The sequence below is a fragment of a genome (assembly GCF_019968985.1).
Source record: "MAG: Porospora cf. gigantea B chromosome Unknown PgB_NODE_39_length_58265_cov_127.33, whole genome shotgun sequence".
Classification (NCBI taxonomy): domain Eukaryota; phylum Apicomplexa; class Conoidasida; order Eugregarinorida; family Porosporidae; genus Porospora; species Porospora cf. gigantea B.
The window spans coordinates 13,439-37,725 of record NW_027178987.1 but is presented as its reverse complement, the minus strand read 5'-3'; the positions used below and the strand labels follow the sequence as shown (position 1 = coordinate 37,725).

Sequence of the window (24,287 nt, the reverse complement as noted above, 5' to 3'; positions counted from 1 at the left end):
GATCCTCGCGTTTTCGTCCTTTCATCAGCAGACAGTCAAAAGCAGAGAACATCCCGCCCCAGAGTGCGAAGCTGGTGGCTAACGACGGGCTTTTAACTCGGACCAATCCTTCGAACGCATTCCGTTTCTGTCCCCACCTAGATTGCAGCAGGCCTCGAGATCCGTACCACATCAAACCACCGAGGTAGCCCATAATCCAAGCACCTCCCACTTCCTCAATGATGCGAAAAGGTGGAGGGTCTCGACTCACGTCGCGGTTCTCCACATTGTTGGACATTATCGCGAAATTGAATGAGCAGGGAGGTAGAAATTCTTGAGCGCTACCTCCGCAGACAGGAGGAGATACTGCAGCGCCAGGCAAGAGCGCTAGAGCTCCTAGAGTCGACGATCAGTCGTTCGCATGCGCGGAAGCCTGTGCTGGTGTGGGACGGGCAGCTGACCACGCCTTGCCAGACGGAGAGACCTAACCATGAGATGCCTCTAGGCCCCTTCTCCTCGTACGACCTGTCGTCAGGACTTTGGATCCCTTACGACGACGATTGCTTGGTCGCCGAGGAGCTCGACATGCTGAACCACGCTCTAATTCGGTGTCCGCCAGTGTCGATGCCACCCCGAGACTTTGAGGGACAGAATGAGACAATCATTCCGGACCATGCGTTTGACCGGTTGCACCTTCTCTTTTTTTTCAAAGCTACTCTGATGCTGTTTATCCTCAACCTTGGGCACGAGTGGATTATGGCTCTCAGTAAGCGTCCCCCCCTTCTAGTAATCCAGCTATCGTGTTCCTGCTTCATGCTCTACGGCTCACGGATCCGGTGGTCTGGCTTTTCCGCCACCTGCAGCGGCGTGGCCGCGAACGACCCATGCAAGTCGTGCTGGAGCAGCTGCAGCTGGGCGAGCGCGAGGAAAGGGCGCAACAGGCACTGCACAGTCTTATGGGACAGGAGACGCAGGTACAAGAAGGCGACGCGCATGACGCTGCAGAGGAAGTCTCCCCTCCTGCGTCCAGGTTGTGGTGCCTGTTTTATCAGACGGTTGTGATGTTCGGGCTGTCACTTCTTCCCTGGTGGTCGCCTGACACTCGCTATCTCGTCAATGTTCTGTGAAAAAGGCTAATAATGTCGACCCATGCCGGCGAGGCACGTCAACGAGCTGGAGCTGCCTATACCCCAGACCAAGAACGCTTAAGTCGGTCTATTATCAAGAAAACGAACCTGTACGACGTCCTGGGCGTGGGCAAGGACGCCTCGGACGACGACGTCAAAAAAGCCTACCGCAAGTTGGCACTACAGATGCACCCAGACAAAAATAAGGCACCTTGTGCGGAGGAGGCCTTCAAGAAGGTCTCGAAGGCGTTCCAGGTGCTCAGTGACACCGACAAGCGACGCCGGTACGACATGACGGGCTCTGAGGATCCGCAGCCGGAGCAGGCGTTTACGGCTGCCAACGAGGCCGAGGCGTTTCAGCACCTGTTCCAGCACGTCTTTGGCGGCGGGTTTGGAGTCCCCTTCGGGGAGGTCTTCGTGAACGGGCGACGAGTAAACCGAGGTAATTTCCGGCGGCAGGATCAGCCACAGCAAACACGAGGTCTACTGAACGTTCTGGTTCCCTTCCTGATTATGCTTTTCTTCAGCTGGATAAACAGTGGGTCATCGGAACCACGCGAACCATTTTCATTCCGGAGGACCCACGATTTTCCCCATGAAAGATCCACCCGGTTCAACCGCGTGTCGTTTTTTATTCCTCGTAACTTTGACTCTCGATTCCCCCCGAAGTCCACTGATTTGCACGACTTTGAAGTGGCAGTGGAGCTGCACTTCTACAACCAGCACTGCCAAAGTGAAAGGGAATTCCTAAGGTCCAAGGTACTGTGGAGTCGAAGCTACGGATCGACAAAGGACTACAACCAATGGCGCGAAAAGTTTGATAACGTCGACAAGGACAACTTCTACTGTCAGAAATTCGGAGACATCAAGAACCACTACCCATCGGTGTGGAAGCAGTGGAACAGGAAGTGACCAGTTGCGCCAGCAAGGTAGTGCTTAGTCCCTGGACTGTGTCGAGACCGTCTGTGTGCAAGTGGTCGACGATGTTCTTGACATGGGGTCGGACGAGGGGGTTCTCGATTATCAGACATCCGGCAGCACGCTGGAAATCTTGGCTCAGCATTGAGTCCACGTCGGCCTCTGAGAATGCGTGGTTGACAGAGAATGAAGCTGTGCTGTGAGATGTAGCGCGCTTCTGAGTGTGAGTGTTGACTACACATATGGAGGACACAGCGTGAGCCGTGTTTTGCGACCAGAGAGCTACCATTCGTCTAGCTTCCGTCTCATCTCTAGGCTTCTCCAATATCTCCCCGCAAACAACCACAATGGTGTCACTGGTTACAAGGATCCCCTGAGGTGACAGAGTGAGAAGGGCGTCCATCTTCGCATCAGCCAGCTCCTCGACAAGGGAAGCCGCGAGAGACTTCCACTCTGCGCTTCCCTTTGAGGTCCCTGACCAACTTCTGTCTCCAATTTTTAGTTCGTCAATTTCCGGCGGCACCATGACGTTCACCGAGTACCCTGCTTTCTCTAGGATGGCGCATCGCGCAGTTGACTTCGAACCCAAACAGACATTCATCGAATATGGAAAATGGGACATAGAACCATACACAATACACAGGTGACGAAACTCATTCGGAATGGAAGCAATCCAATGCATGAGACGCGAATGTGACGAAGACTTAATTTTTCACCGGCATATTTTTTTTCCGCCATGCATCTTCTCTCGTTCTTAGTTTACGTATCGCTGGCGGCTATCACGGAGAGCGCCTGTGTTCCTGACTGTCTTGGTGACGACTGTGTAACCAGTGTGGAAAAGAAAGCCGCCGTTGTCGTGTGTTCGGAAGGTTTTGACTTCGTTCCTGAAGATGACTGCTGCATGGGCGAAATTGAGTATCCTCCTGATTTCCACTGCCTCGGAAACCCAGTTGGGGATAGATGCGAAACGTTGACAACTCCATTCCCTGTGTGTCCTGAAGGATACCTAATGATAGATAACAAATGTACTACGCAGCTGAAGGTTCCTCAAAGCCTGACCTGTCCTGAAGGAAGCTCACTGGAAGGAGTTATCTGCGTTGAAATAGTACCTGTCCCTCTCCAGTTTATCTGTACGGAACCCGGTTACGACTTCGAAGGGGAGTGTGTTGCGAACGAGTCGTATGGCCACAGATTCTACTGTCCAACCGGTTGGGCACTAGAGGAAGGACAGTGTGTGAAAGAAGAAATAACGGACTGCACTGACGACTTCCCACAGGAGTGCAGAGGTGGATGTTTTTTGGACCCTTACTGTGAGGGAGAGAATTGTTTGGTGAAGGACCGAGAAGCGCTGGTTCAACGGCTACAGTCCAAATCAATGGAGAAACGCAGGCTGAAGGGAGCGGTTCTGGACGGGTCGCCTTGCTTCGAAAAGCCGTGTGAGGTCGTGCAGTTCAATCCACAACCTAAAGAGCCTTCCCTGACCGTTATATCCAGAACCTGCCTGAAACGAACCTCTACTGCCGCTGACGTGTTCTGCGAGGGGCCACCTGAAGCTTCGTTTAATGGAGAAGAATGTTGTGTTCGCGTACCCCATGAAAGGGTTCCCATGTGTCCTCTGGATGCTCCAGTGGACGAATGCTGGCAGATCAGACGCCGAAATGCAATCTCTGGATGTCCTACCGGCTACAATAAGGAATGCTATGGCCCTGACAACACGTCTTGCGTGTGTAGCACGGATGTGGTAACGAACGTGCAGTACGAATGCGCGCCTCACCTCACAATGCGGAACGACCATTGCGTCGAGATCACCGATCCAGTGCCCTATTGCCCGGCCAGAGATGCCACGCTGCAGGGCACCGCCTGTGTTCAAATGGTCCTGGAGCCGGTGCGCCTCAGAACCACACTGGTTGTGGAGTGCATCGGGTCTCAGTGCTTTGAGAAGATCGAGTGCCTGGATCCCACCGACGACGATACATCCACCACTGTGCCACCCACCACTGTGCCTCCCACCACTGTGCCACCCACCTCTGTGCCACCACCCACTTCTGTGCCAACCGACTCTGTACCAACCACCGCTGAGCCAATCAGCACAGAGCCTCCTCAAGTCGAGGACGTCTCCATAAGCTACGTAAGGAAGCCAAAGGAACCAATTGCGCTGCGTCAGTCGATTACCAAGGCGGAGCTGATGGACAAGTGCGCTGTGAGGAGGGCTCAAAGGACAGGACGCCAGGCTGCAGATGCGTACAGCCAAATGAGGAAAAGATGCGAAGGATGTGGTGAGTTCATCATTGTCAAGTAATGCTACTAGTTTTCAAGCACGTGTCAAACATAAGTAACGCGGGGTTTGACAAAGGGAGGTGACTCTGGATACTCTCGAACGCGGCTGCACCACTGTACCTGATCCGACACTATCGAATGCCCTCCAAATAGGTTGATGGGCGCACTCCGGTGTAGTAGCGGGCCTGATGTGAATTTCCGATCGAATGTGGGAATACACCTCGTTCGAGGCTCGTGATTCTGCCGCAAGTTCTTTAAGGGAGTCTTTGGTTGGGACTCTTGAGCGATTTCAGTGGACTTATGCACACTAGGCGATGTCCCAGCAACCTGGTCCAGTAATGACTCTAACTGTTTTCCCTGAGCCACCACAACGTCGTACCACATCTGGATGGTGTGTGCCGGCATTCGGTCTCCAAGGATAACAACATGTGGGGCAGTATCGGCAATGAGGCAGTGGTCAACGTCGGTAGTCAGGGCGAGAGGTGGGCTCGTGGCAGGTCGTGATTCAGATGGGCAAGAGGGTCCCTGAGTGTCTTCAGTGAACTGGCTCACCGGAGGGCATTCAGGCTTAGGGGTTAGGTAGTCAGCGTAGGTGTTGCCAGCGGTGGCGTTCCCAGAGAGCCAACTACCCACCCCGACACTGTCTGCGAGGTTTAGCATCGGCACATGGGGTCGGACCGCGGCTGATGGCCGCGGTGGATCATCGCTCAGTGTGTCAGACGCGGAGGACCGGGGGGTTGTGGTGTTGATGCTAGAGGAGAGTGCCGAACCTGGCTCTTCCAAATGGGTGAAGCCCTTTAACTGGAGACCAGTGGAGTTCGGGAAGCCAGCGTCTAGACGCACTGGGCAGAACCGGATGTGCTCGGGAGGAGGGAGTTGAGGCTCCTGCTTTCTCCAGTCCTTGTAGACCCTCAGGAACTCCATTGTCCACCCATGGGCCAACATGCTGCAACACATGAAGAACGCTGGGCACTGCTGGAGCTCATCAGGGATGGTGTGGCTTTCTTTCACCAAGGATATGACCTTGTACAATGCCGTAAGGTGTTGGCACTCTTCGCCAGTGCACTCAGGCAGGACGAATGCAGCATGTGAAACTGGCATCAGAAGAACTAGCGCACACAGAAAGGCACACACACTCAGTGGAGTGTTCGCTCACTCGACAACGTCGGCAACCTGTCCAGCCATCAGCAGCCAGAGCAACAGGACAGCAACAGGGAAGACGCAGGTCTCGAACACAGATATATGACACAACTAAAACAACGAACAACCCACCACCAGTACGTCACTGCGGTTGAGGACGGGTCGTTGGAATATTGCATCAGACTGTATAAGCACACACGTGCAGGAGAACTCGAGTCTATTTCATATACGATGTTGATCTACAACTCAATCGGAGACGACGACGGGCTTAGATATTAGCAGCCAGACACGCGAGCTCAATGGGCAGTCGCTCCTTCGAGCCTGCGGGTTGTAGATGGAAGACCCATCATAAGCGGCGTGCTTGTCGAAAACGACCTGCTCCTCTGACGGAGGCTCCAGCGGCGTTGACGACGCCATAACGAGGAGATGGCACCGGCACGTTTTCTCCAATGTCAGCTTCAAAGGGATGGACACGCACTTTGAAGGTAGGAGAGGGTGGCTGTAGCTCGCCGCCAGCCCGTTGAGCAGCACATCACCTTTGCTCACGGTGGTGGTGTCGACGTAGGCTCGGGGGGAGCCTGCCAGCGTCAATACCCCTGGCGAGTCGACAATGAGCAGCACAGTGTGAATCGGCACGCTGCCGGTGTTCTGAATCAGCAATTCGGTACGTTTTGGTGCGACCTTCTGCTGAGTCCCCAAAGGCCACAGCCTCATGAGGTACGAAATGCGTGGCCGCTCCGAGGATATCGTTAGCGAAAGACGGTAATCCGGCAAGTATGAGCTCCACTGCTGCAGAACGAGAGGCTTCTGCAAAGGGCTGCCAGGGATTTTGTCCACGAAGGCCACTGCCTCCTCTGCGATAGCCGGAGGCACAGCGCCACCGAGGGCTCGTCGGCCTGCGCAGTCCCCCAACACACCCCAGTACCTCCACGCGTTCTCCTGAACGCCGGACGCGTCGAGAGCCGTAACGAGCAAGGAGGGCGGAGGCATCTCCGGACTATAGAACACGGGGTGACCCACTGGAGTCGAAGGTTCGTGTCGACGCAACGGACCGACTACAGTGAGCGGTACACGGCACGGGACAATATGGAAGAGCGTCCACATCAGACCCGTGAAGACAACCCGTCCACTCTGGTTGAACCGGGCGTAGAACCGGATCTTGCTGGTCGCATATGGAGCCAGTCGGCAATCGAAATTGAACACCTCAAGGGGAGCTGAGTTACAGGTAGCAGCGCATTCTCACGGTTGGTAGCTTTGGGGTTCGGAAACACCTCTTGGTGGCCTGACACGTGTATAAATACTCCGGAGAGGCGCATCTTGTTGCAGTCCAAGGGGATCCCCAACGGGTTGCACAGCAGGAGTTCCACGGCCGCAGCGCTCCCCACTCCGCCCGTTCGAGGTCCAATAACATGTAATCCATGAAACGAGGGAAAGTTGGCGAACAGTGGCGAGCCAGACGCAGCCTGTAGAGTGGGTCCTGTAACAACCTGAGGCAGCAACTCGGCCCAAGATCGCTCATGACGTCGTATTATATGCGATTGTATCGTCAACTCCATCTCTTCCGCGGCGCTCAAGTTCTGCCCAGTCACTGAGAAACTACGACGAATCAATCGCGTTACTGCGTCTGCATCGTGCGGAACATCAGTCGTCGTCGACGAAAAATGACCACGCTCGCTTTCTGGCGGCTCGTCGCCTTCTAGCAGCACCGAGGCGAATACCGAGGGATCATCCATCCGCCTAATCACAATGGGTACCGACAGTGGCACATGGGTCTGTGTTGCGTGCGAGACGTCGTCTCACTGTCAAGCCCAGTGTCTTGCAAACAAAGAGCAGCTCCTTCATGTGTATCTGGTCTCGGTTGTTAGGATCCTTGGACATGCCAAAGTGCGCTGAGGCGGCTGCCACGTTCAGCAGCTCTAGGAAGTGAGCCAGGCTAGCAGGGTTCAATTCTGACGCGAACGCCTGCCGTGCCATGGTGAATCGCAGATGACTCAGTATTGCCCTCCAGCAACCCGTAGTCTGCGTCATTCCCCGGGGGTCGTGGGCTGAAGCCACCAGCAGCGGAACGCGGCGCCGCCCGACCGAATCAGTGTACTTGCCAGTCATGAGTTCGACACATGCTTGGGCCACCAATGGCAGGGGAGCCGACGCAGATGAAAAGTAGGGCAGCACAAGGTTAAAGCATCGCAATGAAAGGTCCTTTAGACCGAGTTTGTTGTAGGTGTGACCGGCAAATATGAGGTAGAATAATGACTTCCTTCGCATTCGTCGGACGGCGGGAAGCACGGGCGGCATGTCGTGAGGTAGAGCCTGAATCCAGTGAACCACGGATGTGACTCGACCGACAATCTCCAAACTGAATGAAAGCCGTTCCAAGAGAGTGGCTGAGACGAGAGAGACGGCTTTCGCCACGAAATCCAATGCGTCCGTAAGGATCGCAATTCCCGAGACGAACAGCTGAGTAGACGGCTGCAAGGCTGATCCGTCCTGCTTCAGCACATCACCCGTGTTGCGTAGTAGGTTCACAAACACTATAAGCCGTCGGTGCGCTGCCTCGCTCCAGTTGAAAAAGGCGACTCTAAGTAGTTCAGCAGCCTCGTCTACCGCTGCCACGCAGGAGGCGAGTTCCCGCCGAACCGACAAACCGCCTTCGCTGGGAAGGGGCTGCTGGCCGCCAGCGTGGGAGCTCGGAAGGGCGTTAAGCGGTCTGAACTGAAACAGCGCCAGAGATGGCCGGTGGGTTACGAAACAGGTAAGAACATATGAGGCCAGCATGTGGGAGCGCAACGCCATCCGCGTTAAGAGCGACGACTTCTGAAGCTCCTTCACAAATGGAGTGTTCTCGAAGAGCGTCGTGGCGATAAGGGACGCAGACACGTTCTTCTTGGGCAGGCGGGAAATGAAGTAGGTTGACTGAGTGAGCAAGTCGGACACAGAGGGAACCGTGTGGTCCATGGCGAGGAGTGCGTCAGAGAACTCCTTGTGCGCTTGGTTGAACAGCTGCTCCAATTCACGACGTGACGACTCCCCCGCCATGAACAGACAAATTGCCGTTAGCTCAAACAGGAGCCCGGTTTGCGGCCCCGACTGCCGCTCCTCGTTGGCGGCGGCCTTGTAGACCTGGGCTGCTCGAGCCCAGTTGTCCTGCCAAACGAGCAAGTCACCCATGCTCACTGCTTGCTGGGCTTCCTGGCTTTCAGAGTAGGTGCGGTCGTGCGGCGGGCCCCAATTTGACACCAGACCCTTAAGCTGGGACCGGAAAGTCCTTTTATCCAAGGACACGGCGTCCAGTTGCTCCGTCCTCCTCACCAGGGTGGGTATCACCGTCCTTTTTAACAGCCGACGCACCAGGTGAAAGATGTCCCGCAACTCACCCCACCCCATGCGATCACAGAGAGGCGAGAGGTCCTGGACGTTGAGGGTAGGATACTCTAAGGGAGATGTGAAGGTCATTGGGTTCTTTGGGGAGGATTGGGACAGTTGGTGGAGTTTCGTTAGGCTAGGAGGCCTCACAGGGAAGCAGGAAAGGAAAAACGACTGAATGCATTCCAAGGCGTCTGAGTCGAGTGCTGCGTTCTTTGCCCCAATCTTGAGCAGATGGCACGCGGAGGGAGGTAATATCGACGAAAGAGTGTTGAAGGCCTCCGCGACTTCCTTCGCTGAGAGAACAGAGTTGACTTCGTCGTGCAACAATAAAAACGAGCGTCCAGGTGTGAGAGTCGACCCTGTGAGTGCTGGCGGCAGCCCCGCCATAAGACTCTCGAAACATTTTTCGGGGTGCCCCTCGTTCTGCAATGCCCAAAACTCGTCCGTTGTGGATACAAACACCACCGCTACCGGCGCCTTCAGTCCGAGCTCCACCGTAGAGTGCAGCCGCTCAAACAGAAGCGGGAACCAGGGCTCCTCAGGCAAGTCCTGCGAGTGACGCGAGTCGTTTAGCAGCCCAGGAGACATGTCAACACTATGGGTCTGTACGGCGATGCCTTGCGGACTGGCCACAAAGCCTGGGATACCGCTCCGCAACGGAGACCGTTGGAATGTCAGCGTTCCTCTAGCTGCAGCCTGGATAACATCCTCGCCCTCAACTCACTCCTGGCATGCTCTCAGTGGTGCTCGTCTGCTTGATACCTACCCCCTGAACGGATGTGAACGGGAGAAGGCCCATGCACGCTGGTGGTTTGCCTTTGCAAATGGAGCTCCGAGTTGCAGACACTCGGGAGTGGAGATGGTGCATCACGTGGAGAGCGTCTCCGTCCTTCAGAAGGTTGTTGGTGGTTTGGTACTCCGCCAGATCCACGAATTTCACTGAATGCAATTTGAGGCTATGCTTCTTGTAATGCCCGTCGGGTTCCTTGCCGACATCGAACTGGTAGAGCGCTTTATAGCACCGCGCTGCTTTTTCTAAGCTAGGATCGAACGTGTGCCGCATCCGTAACTGTATAGGCAACGTATAGCCTTCCTCCTCGTCATCGCCGTTGACTATTCGCGATGAAAGCCCGAACGGCCTGAACAAGTCTGCTGGAGACATCCCCGTGGCCTGTTGGAGAGTGTCAGAGGCGTTTTGGGTCGCCGATACCAGCACGCACGGAGCGTAAAGGAACCGTATAAAGTCCTCCACGTCTGCCTTCGACTCCAAAAGCCTAGCTGGCCCAAGCATGACTCAAGTATTAGACTATTAAGTTCACTGGTCCCAACCATACTCGACTTGCCTCCAGTCTCGTTCCAGTCCGGCACCGTCCACTCCTGCCTCGCCGAAAAGAAAGCGAGACATCTCGTCGACGACGCCAGACGGAGGCAGAGGCCGCATGTCGGTGATAACGAGGTCGATCATGCCTGGTGGAATGTTGCGCGCCAACGACGCGTCCAGTGAGGTTTGCCACACGGGACGCTCGTCTGGGGCCAGGGTCTCTATCACTTCTTGGTTCCTCTCACGAATGCCGAACGGCTCGCTGTGCCAAATTGTGAGGCCTTTTTCGTAGAAAGCGTCGTTAGCTTGTAGTTGCACTCTAAAGAACTTGTAGGAAGGCGATGCAACGTACACTGGGATCATGGCGACGTTAGCTCCTTGACAGAGGTTCTTAGCGCCGAGGCGGTTGATGACTCCGCCTTCCCATGTTACCACTTCAGCTCCAATAAGCACCGCGTCAGCAAGCTCTAACACTGACGCTACTTGGGTGTCAGCCACCACACGGACGTCAAGAGAGGCCGTGGACATCACCGATATCGTTTCCTTGAGGCTCGAGATCTCCGAGCTTGTCATCTCCAAAGTAGACACAAATAGAGTCCACTTCCCGTTATCGGTTACGGAGCACGCCTGTGCAACTTTGCCAACGGAGTCCGACCATGCATGTGTGACGAACGCGCGCTTCCGACACTGCGGTGCCACGAACAGAGCAGCTTGGTGAGCCACCTTGACCTTGGCATAATAAATCGAGTTGCAGAAAGGCTCGGCTAGCGACACCACGGTCCACTTAAAATCGGCAAAGAAGTCGTTCTCCGACTTGACAAAGCTGCTATAAAGTTTCAACACGTGCTCAACGTAGATGTCCAGCACCGCGAAGCAAGGCAAGGCTGTGAGCACCTTGCAGTTCACGAACTTGCGGTCGGCGTCGAACGCTGTCGGATCGAGCAGATGCCGCTTGAGCGTTTTGACCGCGCAGCTCAGCGCGTACATAACATACTGCGCCGTACGCTGTGTATCTACAATCTTCACCGAGCCCCAACACTGTGTGTAAGCAGGACAGTGCTCACAGTGCACGTTGGAGCAGTTACCGTCGAAACAAAGCGGACAAACCGGATCCACATTCACAGAGCAGACAGGTGACGAGCACAGACAGGCCACGCAGTCACAGAGGTGACAGTCGTAGCATTCGGCGTCCGTAGGGTACTCTGCCGTCCGCACACTGACGGAGGTGCCGACCGAAACGGACCGTCGTCTGCGACTCGCTGTCCTAATATCCATGGAGCTGCGTCTTGTGTCCGATGCAGCAGGCATGTCCTCTGCAATGGGATTTAGCTTCCTAATAACCTCCGCAACAGCGACGATGGCAGCCACGTGGAGCTCGGTGCAGCGCCCTGACGACAGTAGTTGCCTGAAAAACCGGATGACGTCTCCGATCTGGTTCACACCGAAGGGTGCACGACTCATTTGGTGGAATTCAATAGTTTGTCTCCGCTCGTCCACTTGACTGGCTCTTTCCGAACGTGGAGAAGGCGCCCTCGAATCGACTGTCCCTCCAGAAATAACGCGCCGGCAGCGGCATCATCGGATGTGTCGAATACCACCAGAGAAGAGCCGCACTCACACAGCGTCTCCGCCATAGTCGAGCGATCCACTTCCCCATTCTTCTGCAGTATTCGGAAAGCCACGACGCCCTTTACTGACACCATGAAGTCCGCGAGGTCGCCTCTGGTCAGACTCCACGGAAGGTTGCTCAGGGTGAGCTCCGTGGAATCGTCGCACAGCAGCCGCCGGTCGTCGCCTGTTTCTGCCGCTCTTTTAACGCGAGCGAGGTCGGCTCGCAGCCGCCGATTTTCGTCTCGATGGTATCTCTCGGCCTCCCTGGAGTCGAGCTTCACAAGATACTCCCGGGCGCTCCGCCCCAGACGTAAGACCTGCTGGTCCTTAATCGCGGTTGGAACGAAAGGCGTCACTGCACGACCGTCGAGAGAAGTGCCGTTGGCGCTGCCAAGGTCAATTACTACCACCGAACCTTTGGTGGAGAACACAATACAGTGTTGCCTGCTGACTGACGGGTGCTGCGCCCGCAGCTGGGACTCGTCAGCCTTGCCAATGGTCACGTACCCATTGGGTTCGAAATCCAATGCGAGTGAGCTAATTGGAACTCCTTCCTTGGATACCGACAACTCCACGCGAGGCCTGCCAGCTGAGACGGTCTCAAGTCCCAGAACGGCAGTCAAGTAGGCCAGCGTGTCTCGTTCATCCTTGATGTCTGTCCGAATTTGGGCAAGAGCTTGCAAATACGCGTTGTCGAGGTCAAAGTTGATCTCCAACGAAGCGAAGACGGGAATGGCAAAGCTTCCTCTCCAGCTAAACGGACGACTGCCTGTCGCAGCCAGCTTCTGTCGCAAGTCTTTGTTTTGAAAATAGAGCTGCCGAAGTATTTTTAGCACAGCTCCTTCAGTCTGCTCGTGGACGAAAACGTCAGCAAAGGAGTCTACCGGCTGTCCTTTCCATACAAAACCCGCTGAAAAGTTCGGATGCATAAAGGCGTACTTGCCTGTGTGAATTCTGATTGTGTCCCACCTTGAAATCTATCAAGAGAAAAGAACTCCATCCAATCACCGATTTTGCAATGCCTGTGCTGTGGTTTAAATACGCCTCCAGCCTTATTTTTCGCCGGACTATGACAGCTTACGCTGAAGCTGTCGTATGGCAGCCCGCTACTGTGGCCTTCTACGTGTTGTTCGCCTCAGCACTGTTCCTTATGGGGATTCAGGCGGCTACGATGGCCTGCTTCTCAAGTCCAGAATACGCTCACGCCGCGTTAAGCCTTCTCTGTCCAGCGTCGTCGTTGGTTCTGACTGTTTCACCCGTAGTCCGGATCGGCAAAATATGCCGCGCCGCACATCCGAATGCAGATGAACTCTCACCCACGCTGTACTTCTTCTTCTGGTTGCAGAACTTCGCTGGGTTTCTGTATGGGACCCGCGTGCATGAATGGGCCATACAGGTTGCCTCAGGGTTTGCCATGACCGCGCAGATTGTCTGGATGCTGGTGTGGATGGGCCTCACGTGGAACCGGAGTCAGGACCGCCTCCTTTTCTTGGCAACCTTGGCCCTCTTGCACGTGGGCGTTCTGTTCGTGTTCGAGATGATGCCGCTATCTGTGCATGGCGCGGTGTACGCACTTCTTTGTCTACTACCTAACCTGGACAACGCATACAGAATCTTTAAGGGCGGGACTCCAGTGGAAATTCCAGTACTCGTGGCGCTACTGATTTGTGGCGGTCTGTGGACGCTGTTAGGTGACCTCATCGACAACCCCGCGGTGTACTGGCCTTCACTCCTCGCCTTCACTTTGAACAGCGGTTGTGTGGGCTTTGTGTGGAACATGCGCAAAGACGCAGGTGAACATGACAATATTGAGCTGGTGAATCTTACACATCCCAAGTCCGAAGAGTTGTAATACATAAAAGGTGGGTTGAATCCCCCATAAAATTCCCAGTATATCAATGTCGTCGCTCCTATGAACCCTCCCCAGAGTTGTAATACATAAAAGGTGGGTTGACCCCATAAAATTCCCAGTATATCAATGTCGTCGCTCCTACGAACCCTCCCCAGAGCTATTCAGAATGTGCAGAGCAGCGTGCGCGTCGAATGCTTCGAAGGGCGAGACCTCTTCAGTGCACCGGCGGCACCGTTCAACTGGAACTCCAACGGGTCGCGGCTGACCAACCAAATCCGCAAAATCGTGAACCCTCTAGTTACTCCTAGCGGAGAAAAAGAGAAGGTGATCGTTGTGGGCACTGGGTGGGCATCCGTACGGTTTCTGAAGAACATCGACGTGTCAAAGTATGACGTCACTGTGGTTTCTCCGCGACCTTATTTCACTTGCAACCCTTTGCTACCCAGCGTTGCTGGAGGCGCCCTGGGAGGTAACTCGGTGAAAGAGCCAATCGACACATTCCTTACCCGGTTTGGAAAGAAGCAGATGAACTACAGGAAAGCTTTGGTTGCAGATGTCGATGTTGTGGGCAAGCGTGTTCACTGCAAAGGCCCTGGCGGCGAGGAGTTTGATTTGCCCTACGACCGCCTGGTGTATGCTGTGGGCTCTGGCGTTAACACCTTTGGAATTCCTGGGGTAGCTGAACACGCCTACTTCCTCAAGGAGTTGGACGATGCAATTAAAATCCAGAAGCGAGTTGCTGGACAGATTTCGCTTGCCTCTCTTCCAGGCCAAAGCGATGAGACCATCAAAAGACTTCTGCACTTCGTAATCGTGGGCGGAGGGCCAACCGGAGTTGAGGCCGCCGCGGAGATTCACGATCTTGTCAAGAGTGTGTGCAAGGATGAGTTGGAACGCCTTAGGAAGTTTGCCAAGGTGACTGTGATCGAGATGGCACCGACTCTACTGCCCACGTTCCCTGAAGGGAAGGAGTTCACTGTTGACCACTTCAAGAAGATCGGTATCAACCTCCAGTTGAACAGCGTTGTGTCTAAGGTCACCGACAGCACTGTGAACCTCAAGTGCAAGGGTGTGCCCTCTGAAGTCGAGTACGGCACGCTTATCTGGGCATCTGGCGTCGGCCAAGTACCTCTTTCGAAGAAGCTCATGTCGAGCATACCGGCGCAGCATAACGTGCGACCTCCTGTGCTTCACGTGGACCAAAGTCTTCAGCTTCGGGGAGCGCCTGGAGTATTCGCACTTGGGGACTGCGCGTTCGTTGAGCCGCAAAAGATGTCTGACTTCGCTGGAGACCTCTATGATCAGGCGAATAAATGCTCAACGGGAGCCGGGACCGCTTGGCTCCAATCCCAGCAGGATAGCATGAGTTCTTGGCGATTCCCGCAGCTTGCTGAGTCTTGCTGCCACTTGAATGACGAGCAATCCCAGAATCATATGACCCTGGAGGCGTTCACTGGCCTTCTCAAGCGCATCGACAGCAAGTACAGACCGCCAATTCCCACTGCGCAAAATGCTAATCAAGCGGGACGCTTCCTGTCGCACGCCTTCAACAAAGCAGGCGCCGATCTTCCTGTCTTCGTGCCAGCGTTCCGTGGACAGATGGCGTATATCGGCGAGAAGAGCTCTATCATCCACACGCCCTCCTTGAAGCTCTTTGGAGGCGCGTCCTCGTCCCTTCTGTGGCGCACATTCTACTGGCAGACCAGCCACTCGCTGCGCACGCGAATTCGGCAAGTTGTGGACTACCTCGGCGGCAGTCCTTCGCTTTACCACCATGAGTGTGAGACCCAAACCTGTTCATGAATCGTGTAATGTGAGTAACGTGACCATGGTGGGCACTGACAATTTTGGCTATTCTGTATGTCAGTTGAGGAGGAGATACTCGAACTCGCCCCCGTTGTGATTGAAGTGGGCCACGGCTTCTTCAAGATAGGCCTAGGAGGGCAGACGGAACCCACCCGAATTGTGGACGTTTTGGATGTTGAGTGGACGGAGCCGACTGAACACGTGGACATTGGGAAGTCCTGCCCTCGGTGGATGACGGAGCTGGAGAGTCTGCTTCGAGCTCAGCTGGTTAGGGCCGTGCTCTCCAAACTCGCAGGCAGGCTGGTCGTGCTGGTCGAAGACGTGATGTGTCCCACCGCCCTTCGGCAAGCGCTGCTCAACGTTCTCTTCTCGGAGCAGTACGCGGTGGGGTCCGTGTATTTCCTGCCGAAACAACTCGCCAGTCTGTACTGGTCCACACTAAGCACTGGACTGGTCGTGAAGGTAGGTCACGGTGGAAGCTCAGTCCTGCCTGTGATTTCCGGTTCCCCGGTGTTCTCCGCGTTGCGAACATCCACATTCGGTGGCAAGACTCTTACATCGCTTCTACGGCACCGAATGGTCCAGGCTGACGCGACGAGGTTTGAGAATTTCTCGTCGTTCGACTGGGAGGACTTTAAAGTTAGAAGCACCTACTGCTCCTTCGACTTGCCGTCAGGCGCCTCTCTTCGGACGGACCAGGCGTATCAACACGAAGACGGGACGGAGGTGCCAGCTGCCTGGCGCACAGAGGGAACTGACGCACTCTTCACCCTAGAGCAGGAGCGGAGCCCGGAGCTAGTGGCTGCTCTGGAAGCGCTGCGGGCAGACGCTCCCTCACTGATGGACCTGATTCTCGACTGCCTGCTCGCGTGCTCCGCTGATGCCCGAATCCGTGCTGTCGAAAATGTCGTTCTGTGCGGTGGGACCACCGACATGAATGGGTTTCGAAGACGACTCGCTGTCGAACTTAAGTGAGCTTGGAGCACCCCAAACACAGCACACTTATGTCCGCGTCGCCCTTGAGCCACATCAAGCCTCGCGTCAAGCTCGCAAACGGACCCATCAGCGGACTTCTGTCGGCCTGGTGTGGCGGCTCTGTCGTCTCGACTCTGGGGACAAACACCAGCACGTACAGTCGGGAGGACTGGGTCGCGGGGCGCCCTCCCCGTGACTGGACGTTCGATACGGCCCACGTCGAGGGTCTGGAGGGTCATCCTCCCTCCAGACTCGAGCTCTCTTCTCGGATGGACACGGAGTTGGTTTCGCACCTCTTGAAGCCTGAGATGTGTGACACGTGATATGCGTCAACCGTCTCTATTCTGTATTTCATGTGGGCATCCCTGATCCTGGCGGTGCAACCGCTCCTGGGCTTGGTGACGGTTCCTTTGACACGGCATATAATCTCGACGGGCTTCATGCGACCGAGTATGACGCTTGCAGGGCACCCGTCACAGGAGGGGATGCACGATACCCAGATCACGGACTTCCACAACGTGATATATTACGGAGAGATCTCGATGGGCCAGGACACGAACAGGCAGACCTTTACGGTCGTGTATGACACGGGGAGTGCGGACCTCTGGGTGCCCAGTGCGCGGTGTTATCGAATCGCGTGCTTAATGTAAGCCAAGACTTTCCCAGTCACGCAGTCACAACAGATATCACCAGACAGAAACCTTCACCGGGTCTGCCGAGAGCGTCGAGATTGCATACGTGAGCGGCTCCGTGCTAGGCCGGCTAGGCGCCGAGTATGTTAGCATTGGTGACCTGAGCTTCGGAAAGATCCCCTTTATCGAGTGGGACCCAGGCGAGGTCCTTATTCAGAGTGGGCCAGGCCACCATGTCGTTCACAAGGGCCTGGCTGATGGCTCCGTTTGATGGGATTCTGGGTTTGGGCCGTGGGGACTTGAGCCGTACCGCCGCTCCCCTCGACGGAATGGTCAAGCAGGGCGCCAAGCCTGTCATTCAGTTCACTCTCGGGATGAACGATAAAGAAGAGACCACGGTTACGTTCGGAGGGTACACGGACGACCACGCCTCCCCTGTGATTTGGTGTGACTCAACTGGAAATGGGTTCTGGCACATTGGCGTCGACTCCGTCCAAATCGCAGACCTAGACATCTCCACGGGCTCGCCGATGCCTGCCATCGTGGACACAGGCTCCACACTCAGCTACCTGCCACCTGTATTTTTCGATGCGCTGGTCAGACGCCTGGGTGCGGACATGATCAGCCCGTTTGGAGGATACATAGTGCCTAAGGAAATGATGGAAACGGCTCCCGAAGTGGTCTTCTTCCTCCCCGAAGGCCGTCTGAGACTCTCGGGCAAGGACTACCTGTCCGCCAGCCCCGTGTCGGAATTCTACGAACTGCTGTTTATGAACTCGGGGTGGAAAGATGAGGCTAGTCGTCTGGCCAGGCCATTCCTCTTAGGCGACAACCTTCTCCGCAAGTACTGCAGCGTTTATGACGCCGAGCGCTCGCGAGTGGGCTTCGCGTTGAGCAACAACTACGTGAACGAAGAGGGCTACGACGAGCTCGACAGCACTACCTACCAAAAGACAGTTACGACCAGCACGTTGCGCTCATTGACCGAGAGAACGTCGGTTGAGATTAAATTTGAATGACAACATTACGAGATAGAGCCAGAGGGTTGCTTCTGAGCGGGGAGCGGGCGGTCAACGGCCGGCGCCGCGTGAGAAAGGCCTTCCTGAACAGCGCATCGTCGGCGGTGCTCTCGCTGGAGGATCCCAAAGAGCTCCACGAGGGGAATCTAGGAGTGTCATTCGAGGCGAGTGACACAGGGGTTAAGGGGACTCTCATTTGCGGCTCTGAAGCTTGGTGATTGGTATGGCTCCATGCCACCTGATCTGCCTCGCGGACGATATCCTCAATGGCGCTCTCCCCTCCAAGGAGAGAGGGGAATCTAGGAGAGCTATTGGAGCCGAGTGACACAGGGGTTAAGGGGACTCTCATTTGCGGCTCAGCGGCTTGGTGATTGGTATGGCTCCATGCCACCTGATCTGCCTCGCGGACGATATCCTCAATGGCGCTCTCCCCCCCAAGGAGAGAGGGGAATCTAGGAGAGCTATTGGAGCCGAGTGACACAGGGGTTAAGGGGACTCTCAGTTGCGGCTCTGAAGCTTGGTGATTGGTATGGCTCCATGCCACCTGATCTGCCTCGTGGGCGATATCCTCAATGGCGCTCTCCCCGAGGATTCCACTGTCCATACCCGCAGAGCTGGACTGAGACCTAACTCGTCTCTGAAAACAATATGTCGACTCCTTGTCGTCGGTGGGGAGCGCGTTCACGATGGTTTTCTCGTCGACTGTTTCCTGGCATCGAATATATCGGTCGCCTCGAGCAGCGAAACCGAATGGAAATGACTTAACTAGTTGGGTGAAACTGCCGCAGGCTGGGTCCGACTTCTCAGCCAGATTGGTAAAACGTAATTCTGGCTTCAGGTTGGACTCAAACCTTTCCCGCTTGTGCTGCTGCACAGAATTCGACTGGTGGTAGAACGTAGTCCATAGCAGTCTGGCGGAGGCTACTAGTACATGGGACCACTGCCGTCCACTGCGGACATCTATGGACGAGTCAGAAGTCCCTGTCGACAGACAGAGGCAGAGGCGACCTCTCTGGGACAATCTCCACTGTTGGGGTACCTCTGTAGACATGGTCAACAGTGTGGTCACGGTTGGAGTGAGAGCGGCACAGAATGCGTCTGTGGATGACCTGGCCACAGCCAGAGACCCTCGAATGAGAACGCCGTCAGCACACAGTTGGCCCAAGTACATGTTTAGGACGCGGCGCCACATAAGACCGACCGGCATGGGCTCGGTCCCGGGCTGATACCCCGCCAGGAACTCGCTGGGCAGTCTGCTGTAGAGCTTGCTGGACGCACTGCGGGACAAGGCAAACCGAACGGCACCCTGCATTATACGGCGAAGGTCCGCGATGAGGCACGACGATGTTTGGTGGACCTGGCAGAAAGCAGAGCACAGCTGAGCCAGGGTGGAAATTCCAGGGTTGGCCGTGAGGACGGCTGCGAGCCGTGCTGAGTGCGCGGCCGCAGATTGCGGTGCCCTGCGAGCGAACATCCTGTCGATGTCGACGGATTCATGGAGATTGATGGGTGCATCTAAGTGAAGCAGCGAGGTTGGGACACGCACGTGCATCTCCTGTATCTCTCTGACGGCTCTATCGCTCAGCAGTGAGGCACAGGAGACCGGCACCAGAGAGCAAGGCCCCTCAGGACCAGTTGTAGTGAACCTGCACCTCCAACCCAGTTGGATGCAATATGCAGTGTACTCGGTCTCGGGACCTAGGCCGTCGACGATGACCGCCTTTGGCACACAAGCTCTGAGACGAGCTCGGTGCCTGGACTGATGGCCTGTTGACAGCAGCTGCACCTCCACATGGCAATCTCGGTCGGTCTCGAGCAGAATGCGTGCCGAGCGGGCCGTGACTGCGCCCAGAACAGGCCCTACAAGTAGCCTAGCCGACATTACTAACGCCAAAAGGGGGGATTCCACAAGGAGCCAGTAGGTAGTGTGAGCGATTGGAGTCGTATGGTGTGTATGGGTGTGTTGTGGACGTGTGCAGTGCCGAACAACAGTCGGTCAGGGGTGAGGTCGAATTAGTGATTTCGTGAAAGGTATGGACAAGTACCACGAGAAGACCGTCAAAGCGAACTTGGCCAGAGGCAAGCGAGGTGGTCTCGGCGAGGTAAAGGGATCCAAGAAGATATACACTGAACAGAGTCGTAAGGGCATGCCGAACAATGCTCTGTACTGGAACTTCGTGAAGGGCCCAGTCATTGATGATGAGGGCAGCACGGAGGTCACCGTGGAGTACGCCGAGGAGTCAAGCCGCAAGAGGCAGAGGCCCGAGGCGGAGCAGCCGCCACGAAAAGAAAAACGGAACAAGGTCCGATCAGGTGAAGTACTGGAGGTGGTCTTGAAGGGTCCTGGAGGGTTCGGCGAAGTTTTTGAGGCTGCTACTGGCCATTCGTCGGGAGTTTTTGTGAAGGTTGAAGGTCGATCGCGTGCGTTCGACGGAAAGGCCGTTGTTCTTAACGGGTGCAGCCACGGGTCTAGTCTGTGCCTTGTAATTCGCGACGTCGACAAGCGCATCAGAACCCTTAAGGTCAAGCCTATAGAGTGGCAGTTGCACCGCAAGGACGAGATAGTATGCCATTTCGTGGGTCAATAGAGAGAAACTTTGAGACAATATCTGCAATAGGTAGATGGTGGTGCTGACGTATGCCTTGTCGGCAGCCTCGTTGAATTGCCTCATACTTCTTCTTTGCGTTCCCGCATTCATCAGTCTAAGCTCTACTCTAAAGTCGATACTGTGTGAGGTCTGCTTTCATAACGGATTCAGACCAGCTATTGTCGCTGCAGACCTCTAGACGTCTTTTCGTCCCGCGACTTGCGCCGTTTTCGGAGTTTCTGCAGGTTTTGGTACCTTATCACCAGATGGAGTTTCTCAAATTGAAGCAGCCGGCGCCCAAGCGGCCGTTGAAACTGCTAGACTGCCCCAGCGCATGCCTCATGACCCCGCTTGGCCCGAGTAACGATCACACCCTCTCGTGAGATGGTTCTCGACTCGATACAGGCTTGTGTGCTCTGGCTCGGGGAGCCTGGTTGTGTATGGCGCGGTTCCCCATCGTGAGGTTCGCCGGTGGTGCTTCTCAGTACCCGCCGTCCCTGAGTGTTTAGATAGCAACTGGAACGATATGCCTGCGGAGACAACAGTGGAGATGATGCCAATGACGGCTCCCGAGCCTCTCTGGGAGACGCGCCTGGCGGAAGGAGAGAACACCGTGCAGCTGAAGGAGGTGGTGCGTGCGCTGCCGCCCTCTTCTCCCGACACCTACAGTTTCGTCGCGGTCGTCGTGCCGGACGAGTTGGGAATGCAAATGGTGGTGTGCTTCAACGCGGATGCAGAAGCGACAAAGTGAGGGCTGGGAGCGTAATTTATAGGTTCAATATCTGCGACGTGTTCTACACAGACGAGGGAAGCAGGACGGGCTACGTGGGTACCGAAAACGTGGAACATTCAGAAACTGCTGCCTTTTTTTGGTTTTGAGGAAGGGGACTGCTTAATCTGCATGGCCTCACCCAGAGATACCATCATACTACCCTGCCGCCACTGCAGCATGTGCAGTAGCTGCGTACTACAGCTCCATCAGCACAACTGCCCCATCTGTCGTGCGCAGATTTATGCATTCGTTCACTGGGAGGCTTAGTCCACGAACAGTTTCCGATTAAACCAGAGCACCGCCTCTCCTGACAGCTTTGGTGTTGCCGGTCGAGCTGGCGTCACGAAGGTCGGTGCTGCAGCTGCCGATCGAGTTAGCGTCTCCAAACGAAGCCGCAGGTCGTGGTGTACTCGAGAGAGCTCGTCCTGAAGAGGTTCATGCGGTGCCATCTCAGCCATGACGCGCTGTAAACCGTTACAGCAGCGCTCCAACTGCGCCTTGCTGGGCCTGCTCAAAGCCTTGACGTCGAGTATGATATCGGCTGCCCGAGTGTACACGGAAGGCCCCTCAGGTTTTTTGGGCTCGCTCTGATAGGGTCGGGCCACTCGGCTCAGCGGCCCCTGCATGGTTAATATGTGCTTATCGTTGACACTGAACTTTGATCACCCATCATACAGACACATTGTCAGCTGACATATCACCGGCAGAATTGCTGGCAGACACATTGCCGAAGTCGTCTGAGTCTTCGTCTGCCCGACCCATGAAGCGGCCTGCAGGATTCTCTCGGATGAATGTGGTTATGTCCTCGACATCGTCGTGGAAAATGACAGCATCCGAGTAGTCGCTGGAACCGCTCAGTTGCTGGTTCAGAGGGAGGCTGTCCATGGGAAACATGCACTCGGGTTGGCGGGTTGCCGTATCACTCACCTCCTCGTAGACCTCGTGCTTCCAGGTGTTCTCGAGTTGCTCGTCATAGGTGGTGTTCCAGACGGCAATGGGGCTGGGATCGTCGTAGGTGTTCCAGGCGGCTCTGGGGCTGGGCTCGTCAAATAGCGGTTCCCTCGGCGAGTCTGATCCATCAGCAGGTGGGTATTCCATAGAATCCATAGGGACGAACTCAGACGCTGCCAGGAATTTTGCCATTGGAGGGAGTCCGTCAACGAACTGCTCCCCCAAGGCTGCGAAGGTGCTGGAACCCGTTTGCTGAACGTGGAACGTAAGCGGGGTCTCGACTCGATCTTTTCGATCTTCCGAGGACCGTCTCTCCCCATTTTCCTGTGAGGAAAACTCGGACTGATCCTCAGGACGCACAGGGTCCAGCGGGAACACGATGTCCATCTCGTCGACTGCGTCGCTGGAGACGTCCTTAACCAGCGCGCTGCCCGCTACTGGTGCTGAGGCCGTCACAAAGTCGTGGCTGGTTTCGGCCGCTGGCTCACTGAATAGACGGGTGGGCCGAGTGGCACCCAGGTGCGGCGAAATGAACAGCTGTGCAGTGGCAGGTACTGACTCGTTTCTCTTCGGGAGGTCCGTGTCCGCTGCTTGATGGCAAAGGCCACCTAGGACACCGAGCGGGCCGAAATCTGGTGTGTCCGATGGTGACACTAGCGCAGGCCGAGAGTGCATAGGTGATGGGCACCAGAGCTCCTGCGCCAACATCTCGCTGGGTCCGACAGACGTGTCGTATTGGTGGCTATCAGCGGAATGCGTCTCCCTATGGATAGAATTGGACATCTGCAGGCAATGAAATTCCACCGGCGGCTGCAGCTCCAGATGCTCGAAGGGGTGCTCCGCGTCATCGGCGTCCAGCCCGTGCTGGTAGGTCTCAGCGGACGCCTCGTACTGGTAGGGCTCAGTGGACGCCTCGTACTGGTAGGTCTCAGCGGACGCCTCGTACTGGTAGGGCTCAGTGGACGGCTCGTACTGGCAGGCCTGCGCTGACGGCTCGTACTGGTAGGTCTCAGCGGACGGCTGGTACTGGTAGGTCTCAGCGGACGGCTGGTACTGGTAGGCCTGCGCTGACGACTCGTACTGGTAGGGCTCAGTGGACGGCTCGTACTGGTAGGGATGCGCTGACGATTCGTACTGGAAGGTCTCTGCCACCTCTACATGCGTCACAGGAACCCGCCTATCCGTAGGCATCTCCATCGATACAGATGAGGACATCCGTGGCTGTCGAAGTGGTTCCATATGCTCCACGAATTCTTCCTGACCACCGGGAGCCAAGACAAAGGTTGGTCCCGAGCGCCCTTCTGGGGAGAGGTAATCTCCAGTTGAGGGAGTCAGCAAGGTGGTGGGGAGGCCAGCCTCACGAATGAGGGGTGACGGCTTGGGAAATGCGCTGGCAGTAATCTGCGACTGCGCTGGGAAACAGGAGGGCTCCACCTGCACAGCCTCTTGTGGTTCGGCTCTCAAATAAGACTGCACAAAGTCGTTCGACTCAGTAGCAGATGAATTCGGATCAGGTCTTGGATTTGCCTTAGGCGGGAAATCAACCATACCATTACGCAGTAGGGAGTTCCCAGATCTCGGCATCGTCGCGGAATTCAAACTCTGGCGGTCCGCGGTCCATGAAGCGTTGGAGGGAATATTATACCTCGTACTGCTCCAAGCTCCATCCAACGGTACCTGTGTGGATGTGTACAATGGCTGAGACTGATCACCATCCAAGGGCACCTGTGTGGAGGTGTACGATGGCTGAGCCCGGCTACCATCCAAGGGCACCTGTGTGGAGGTGTACGATGGTTGGATCCTGGACGTTTGCGGAGCATACCATTTGGGACTTGTGGTCACCGGTGGCCTCTGCGAGGAAGAGTGAGGTCTCGGCTCTGAAAGTCGAGGGGCAGGGAAGAGCAGTGGTCTCGGCGCAGACGCCACAGGCCGTACGAAGGCTCCCTCAGAGGT

The 24,287-nt window shown here is 55.8% G+C and overlaps 14 protein-coding genes across 26 annotated transcripts; 7 read left to right on the top strand and 7 right to left on the bottom strand.

Annotated features, from left to right (window-relative positions):
- Nucleotides 1-291: 291 nt before the first annotated feature.
- On the top strand, nucleotides 292-2,018 carry KVP17_002189 (uncharacterized protein; the record flags this gene model as incomplete). 3 transcript variants are annotated; one of them, XM_068518230.1, is made up of 3 exons in its annotated part: nucleotides 292-745; nucleotides 775-1,066; nucleotides 1,112-2,018. In XM_068518230.1, 3 exons carry the CDS (start codon nucleotides 292-294, stop codon nucleotides 2,016-2,018), a joined length of 1,653 nt encoding a protein of 550 aa, XP_068374673.1. The 3 variants fall into 3 exon arrangements, with proteins under 3 accessions (XP_068374673.1, XP_068374674.1, XP_068374675.1); XM_068518231.1 differs by lacking the exon at nucleotides 1,112-2,018 and having other exon boundaries at nucleotides 775-1,106; XM_068518232.1 differs by lacking the exons at nucleotides 292-745; nucleotides 775-1,066 and having other exon boundaries at nucleotides 1,119-2,018.
- A 742-nt stretch (nucleotides 2,019-2,760) lies between these two features.
- Nucleotides 2,761-4,323, top strand: KVP17_002206 (uncharacterized protein; the record flags this gene model as incomplete). The annotated part of the gene is made up of 1 exon (XM_068518260.1): nucleotides 2,761-4,323. One exon carries the CDS (start codon nucleotides 2,761-2,763, stop codon nucleotides 4,321-4,323), a length of 1,563 nt encoding a protein of 520 aa, XP_068374703.1.
- A 23-nt stretch (nucleotides 4,324-4,346) lies between these two features.
- Nucleotides 4,347-5,402, bottom strand: KVP17_002204 (uncharacterized protein; the record flags this gene model as incomplete). The annotated part of the gene is made up of 1 exon (XM_068518257.1): nucleotides 4,347-5,402. One exon carries the CDS (start codon nucleotides 5,400-5,402, stop codon nucleotides 4,347-4,349), a length of 1,056 nt encoding a protein of 351 aa, XP_068374700.1.
- Nucleotides 5,403-5,687: 285 nt separating this feature from the next.
- On the bottom strand, nucleotides 5,688-10,098 carry KVP17_002193 (uncharacterized protein; the record flags this gene model as incomplete). Of its 4 annotated transcripts, XM_068518240.1 has the most annotated exons (4): nucleotides 5,688-6,655; nucleotides 6,685-7,213; nucleotides 7,242-9,503; nucleotides 9,532-10,098. In XM_068518240.1, the coding sequence occupies 4 exons, from the start codon at nucleotides 10,096-10,098 to the stop codon at nucleotides 5,688-5,690; spliced, it is 4,326 nt and encodes a 1,441-aa protein (XP_068374683.1). The 4 variants fall into 4 exon arrangements, with proteins under 4 accessions (XP_068374683.1, XP_068374684.1, XP_068374681.1 ...); XM_068518241.1 differs by lacking the exons at nucleotides 7,242-9,503; nucleotides 9,532-10,098 and having other exon boundaries at nucleotides 6,685-7,174; XM_068518238.1 differs by lacking the exons at nucleotides 5,688-6,655; nucleotides 9,532-10,098 and having other exon boundaries at nucleotides 7,179-9,395.
- Nucleotides 10,099-10,122: 24 nt separating this feature from the next.
- On the bottom strand, nucleotides 10,123-11,436 carry KVP17_002199 (uncharacterized protein; the record flags this gene model as incomplete). Its single annotated transcript, XM_068518248.1, has 1 exon — nucleotides 10,123-11,436. The coding sequence occupies one exon, from the start codon at nucleotides 11,434-11,436 to the stop codon at nucleotides 10,123-10,125; it is 1,314 nt and encodes a 437-aa protein (XP_068374691.1).
- Nucleotides 11,437-11,585: 149 nt separating this feature from the next.
- Nucleotides 11,586-12,739, bottom strand: KVP17_002185 (uncharacterized protein; the record flags this gene model as incomplete). 2 transcript variants are annotated; one of them, XM_068518222.1, is made up of 2 exons in its annotated part: nucleotides 11,586-12,682; nucleotides 12,709-12,739. In XM_068518222.1, 2 exons carry the CDS (start codon nucleotides 12,737-12,739, stop codon nucleotides 11,586-11,588), a joined length of 1,128 nt encoding a protein of 375 aa, XP_068374665.1. The 2 variants fall into 2 exon arrangements, with proteins under 2 accessions (XP_068374665.1, XP_068374664.1); XM_068518221.1 differs by lacking the exon at nucleotides 12,709-12,739 and having other exon boundaries at nucleotides 11,586-12,668.
- An 18-nt stretch (nucleotides 12,740-12,757) lies between these two features.
- Nucleotides 12,758-13,591, top strand: KVP17_002205 (uncharacterized protein; the record flags this gene model as incomplete). Of its 2 annotated transcripts, none has more annotated exons than XM_068518259.1 (1): nucleotides 12,758-13,591. In XM_068518259.1, the coding sequence occupies one exon, from the start codon at nucleotides 12,758-12,760 to the stop codon at nucleotides 13,589-13,591; it is 834 nt and encodes a 277-aa protein (XP_068374702.1). The 2 variants fall into 2 exon arrangements, with proteins under 2 accessions (XP_068374702.1, XP_068374701.1); XM_068518258.1 differs by having other exon boundaries at nucleotides 12,809-13,591.
- Nucleotides 13,592-13,717: 126 nt separating this feature from the next.
- KVP17_002180 (uncharacterized protein) lies at nucleotides 13,718-15,394 on the top strand (the record flags this gene model as incomplete). Its single annotated transcript, XM_068518212.1, has 1 exon — nucleotides 13,718-15,394. One exon carries the CDS (start codon nucleotides 13,718-13,720, stop codon nucleotides 15,392-15,394), a length of 1,677 nt encoding a protein of 558 aa, XP_068374655.1.
- A 57-nt stretch (nucleotides 15,395-15,451) lies between these two features.
- On the top strand, nucleotides 15,452-16,695 carry KVP17_002203 (uncharacterized protein; the record flags this gene model as incomplete). Of its 3 annotated transcripts, XM_068518254.1 has the most annotated exons (2): nucleotides 15,452-16,368; nucleotides 16,395-16,695. In XM_068518254.1, the coding sequence occupies 2 exons, from the start codon at nucleotides 15,452-15,454 to the stop codon at nucleotides 16,693-16,695; spliced, it is 1,218 nt and encodes a 405-aa protein (XP_068374697.1). The 3 variants fall into 3 exon arrangements, with proteins under 3 accessions (XP_068374697.1, XP_068374698.1, XP_068374699.1); XM_068518255.1 differs by lacking the exon at nucleotides 16,395-16,695 and having other exon boundaries at nucleotides 15,452-16,372; XM_068518256.1 differs by lacking the exon at nucleotides 15,452-16,368 and having other exon boundaries at nucleotides 16,402-16,695.
- Nucleotides 16,696-16,725: 30 nt separating this feature from the next.
- On the top strand, nucleotides 16,726-18,007 carry KVP17_002207 (uncharacterized protein; the record flags this gene model as incomplete). Of its 2 annotated transcripts, XM_068518262.1 has the most annotated exons (4): nucleotides 16,726-17,018; nucleotides 17,047-17,193; nucleotides 17,222-17,882; nucleotides 17,942-18,007. In XM_068518262.1, the coding sequence occupies 4 exons, from the start codon at nucleotides 16,726-16,728 to the stop codon at nucleotides 18,005-18,007; spliced, it is 1,167 nt and encodes a 388-aa protein (XP_068374705.1). The 2 variants fall into 2 exon arrangements, with proteins under 2 accessions (XP_068374705.1, XP_068374704.1); XM_068518261.1 differs by lacking the exon at nucleotides 17,942-18,007 and having other exon boundaries at nucleotides 17,047-17,275.
- Nucleotides 18,008-18,009: 2 nt separating this feature from the next.
- Nucleotides 18,010-19,905, bottom strand: KVP17_002197 (uncharacterized protein; the record flags this gene model as incomplete). Its single annotated transcript, XM_068518245.1, has 1 exon — nucleotides 18,010-19,905. One exon carries the CDS (start codon nucleotides 19,903-19,905, stop codon nucleotides 18,010-18,012), a length of 1,896 nt encoding a protein of 631 aa, XP_068374688.1.
- A 151-nt stretch (nucleotides 19,906-20,056) lies between these two features.
- KVP17_002188 (uncharacterized protein) lies at nucleotides 20,057-21,490 on the top strand (the record flags this gene model as incomplete). Of its 3 annotated transcripts, XM_068518227.1 has the most annotated exons (5): nucleotides 20,057-20,599; nucleotides 20,646-20,754; nucleotides 20,783-20,990; nucleotides 21,017-21,358; nucleotides 21,385-21,490. In XM_068518227.1, the coding sequence occupies 5 exons, from the start codon at nucleotides 20,057-20,059 to the stop codon at nucleotides 21,488-21,490; spliced, it is 1,308 nt and encodes a 435-aa protein (XP_068374670.1). The 3 variants fall into 3 exon arrangements, with proteins under 3 accessions (XP_068374670.1, XP_068374671.1, XP_068374672.1); XM_068518228.1 differs by lacking the exons at nucleotides 20,646-20,754; nucleotides 20,783-20,990; nucleotides 21,017-21,358; nucleotides 21,385-21,490 and having other exon boundaries at nucleotides 20,057-20,611; XM_068518229.1 differs by lacking the exons at nucleotides 20,057-20,599; nucleotides 20,646-20,754; nucleotides 20,783-20,990; nucleotides 21,385-21,490 and having other exon boundaries at nucleotides 21,138-21,362.
- A 156-nt stretch (nucleotides 21,491-21,646) lies between these two features.
- KVP17_002194 (uncharacterized protein) lies at nucleotides 21,647-22,009 on the bottom strand (the record flags this gene model as incomplete). The annotated part of the gene is made up of 1 exon (XM_068518242.1): nucleotides 21,647-22,009. One exon carries the CDS (start codon nucleotides 22,007-22,009, stop codon nucleotides 21,647-21,649), a length of 363 nt encoding a protein of 120 aa, XP_068374685.1.
- Nucleotides 22,010-22,052: 43 nt separating this feature from the next.
- Nucleotides 22,053-23,918, bottom strand: KVP17_002192 (uncharacterized protein; the record flags this gene model as incomplete). Its single annotated transcript, XM_068518237.1, has 1 exon — nucleotides 22,053-23,918. The coding sequence occupies one exon, from the start codon at nucleotides 23,916-23,918 to the stop codon at nucleotides 22,053-22,055; it is 1,866 nt and encodes a 621-aa protein (XP_068374680.1).
- Nucleotides 23,919-24,287: the final 369 nt, after the last annotated feature.